Consider the following 1,398-nt stretch of genomic DNA (forward strand, 5'->3'; position numbering starts at 1 on the left):
TTGCCTTTTCTTCCAGAGTTCTGTTCTTCCTTTCTACCACTCCATTTTGCTGGGGAGTTCTGGGAGCTGAGAAATTGTGAGTGATGCCATTTTCATTACAGAATTCATCAAATTTGACATTGTCAAATTTTGTCCCATGATCTGATCTAATGCATACAACTCTAGACTCCATCTTTACCTAGATTTTCTTCACAAAGGCCACAAACACTTCAACAATTTCATCTTTGGTTCTGAGAAATAGAGTCCATGTGAATTTGGAATAGTCATCCACAATAACAAAAATGTATATTTTTCGTCCTCTGCTTTGCACCCTCATAGGTCCATACAGATCCATATGCAGAAGCTCAAGAGGCTTTGAGGCGCTCACATCTCTTTTAGACTTAAAGGAGGACTTCACATATTTTCCTCTAGCACATGCATCATAGACTTTTTGCATCTTGAATTGTGACATAGGCAGACCATGGACTAGGTCCTTCTAAATTAGTTTTTTAGAACGAAAAAGATTGCATGGCCCAGTCTTCTGTGCCACAGTTCAACATCATCGTCAACAACTTTCAGACAACTCAGATTACTACTCTGTAAGGACTCAAAATCAGCAACATAGATGTTCTTGTATCTCTTGGCCACCAGTACTATTTCACCAGTCACAAGGTCAGTGACTGTACATATTTTGGACAAGAATTCCACCTTGTTTCCTTTATCACATATTTGAGAAACACTCAGGAGACTGTACTTAAGCCCATTGACATAGTACACATTTTCAATAGAATAAGTGAGCGACTTCTCAAATTTTCCAACTCCAAGAATGTATCCCTTTTTGCCATTGCCAAAAGATACACTCCCTCCTTGCAGGGCTTTTAGTGAAAGAAAGTCTGTGGTGTTCCCAGTCATGTGTTTCGAACATCTACTATTCATGAACTATTGTTGAACGCTTCCTTTCACTGTTCCCTGCACAAGAGATTAGAAGTTAGTTTTAGGAACCCAAACAAGTTTGAGTCCCTTGTAGTAAGTAAGAGGATGAATAAGAGCTCTCTTAGTCCATGCAGGTAATGTGCGCTTTTTGTGAGTAGAACCTGGTCCCTCTTTTGTGGTCACAGTTTTAGCAGCTACTTTGTCTTTCTGAACTGATTGATTCTTGGCTTGGACACTTTCCTTGAAGCGCCCAATATTCCCACATTGGGTACGAGTCCAGTTGTCAAAGACAGTGACACTCTTACTGTGAGGGTTGTGAGGAGTTTTCTCCCTGTGGAACCCTACTCCCTGCCTTTTTTCACTATCATAAGGAAGCAAGGCAGTGGTAGCTTCTGAGGACCAGGTCCACTTTAGAGACCTTTCAAGATCATTCATTACTTTTTCTAGATTGGTTTGGAGGAGCTCGTTTTTCTCAATTTCAGCACA

At 40.5% G+C, this 1,398-nt stretch overlaps 1 protein-coding gene across 1 annotated transcript; it reads right to left on the bottom strand.

The window, feature by feature from the left end:
* Positions 1-480: 480 nt before the first annotated feature.
* Positions 481-891, bottom strand: LOC138883571 (uncharacterized). The gene has a single exon (XM_070164266.1). The coding sequence runs from the start codon at positions 889-891 to the stop codon at positions 481-483; it is 411 nt and encodes a 136-aa protein (XP_070020367.1).
* Positions 892-1,398: the final 507 nt, after the last annotated feature.

The sequence above is a fragment of the Nicotiana sylvestris genome, chromosome 12 (genome assembly GCF_000393655.2).
Source record: "Nicotiana sylvestris chromosome 12, ASM39365v2, whole genome shotgun sequence".
In the NCBI taxonomy this organism is placed as follows: Eukaryota; Viridiplantae; Streptophyta; class Magnoliopsida; order Solanales; family Solanaceae; genus Nicotiana; species Nicotiana sylvestris.

Coding starts and splice junctions, on each gene's coding strand:
- LOC138883571 (XM_070164266.1), bottom strand. CDS start 891: ATGACTGGGAACACCACAGACTTTCTTTCACTAAAAGCCCTGCAAGGA.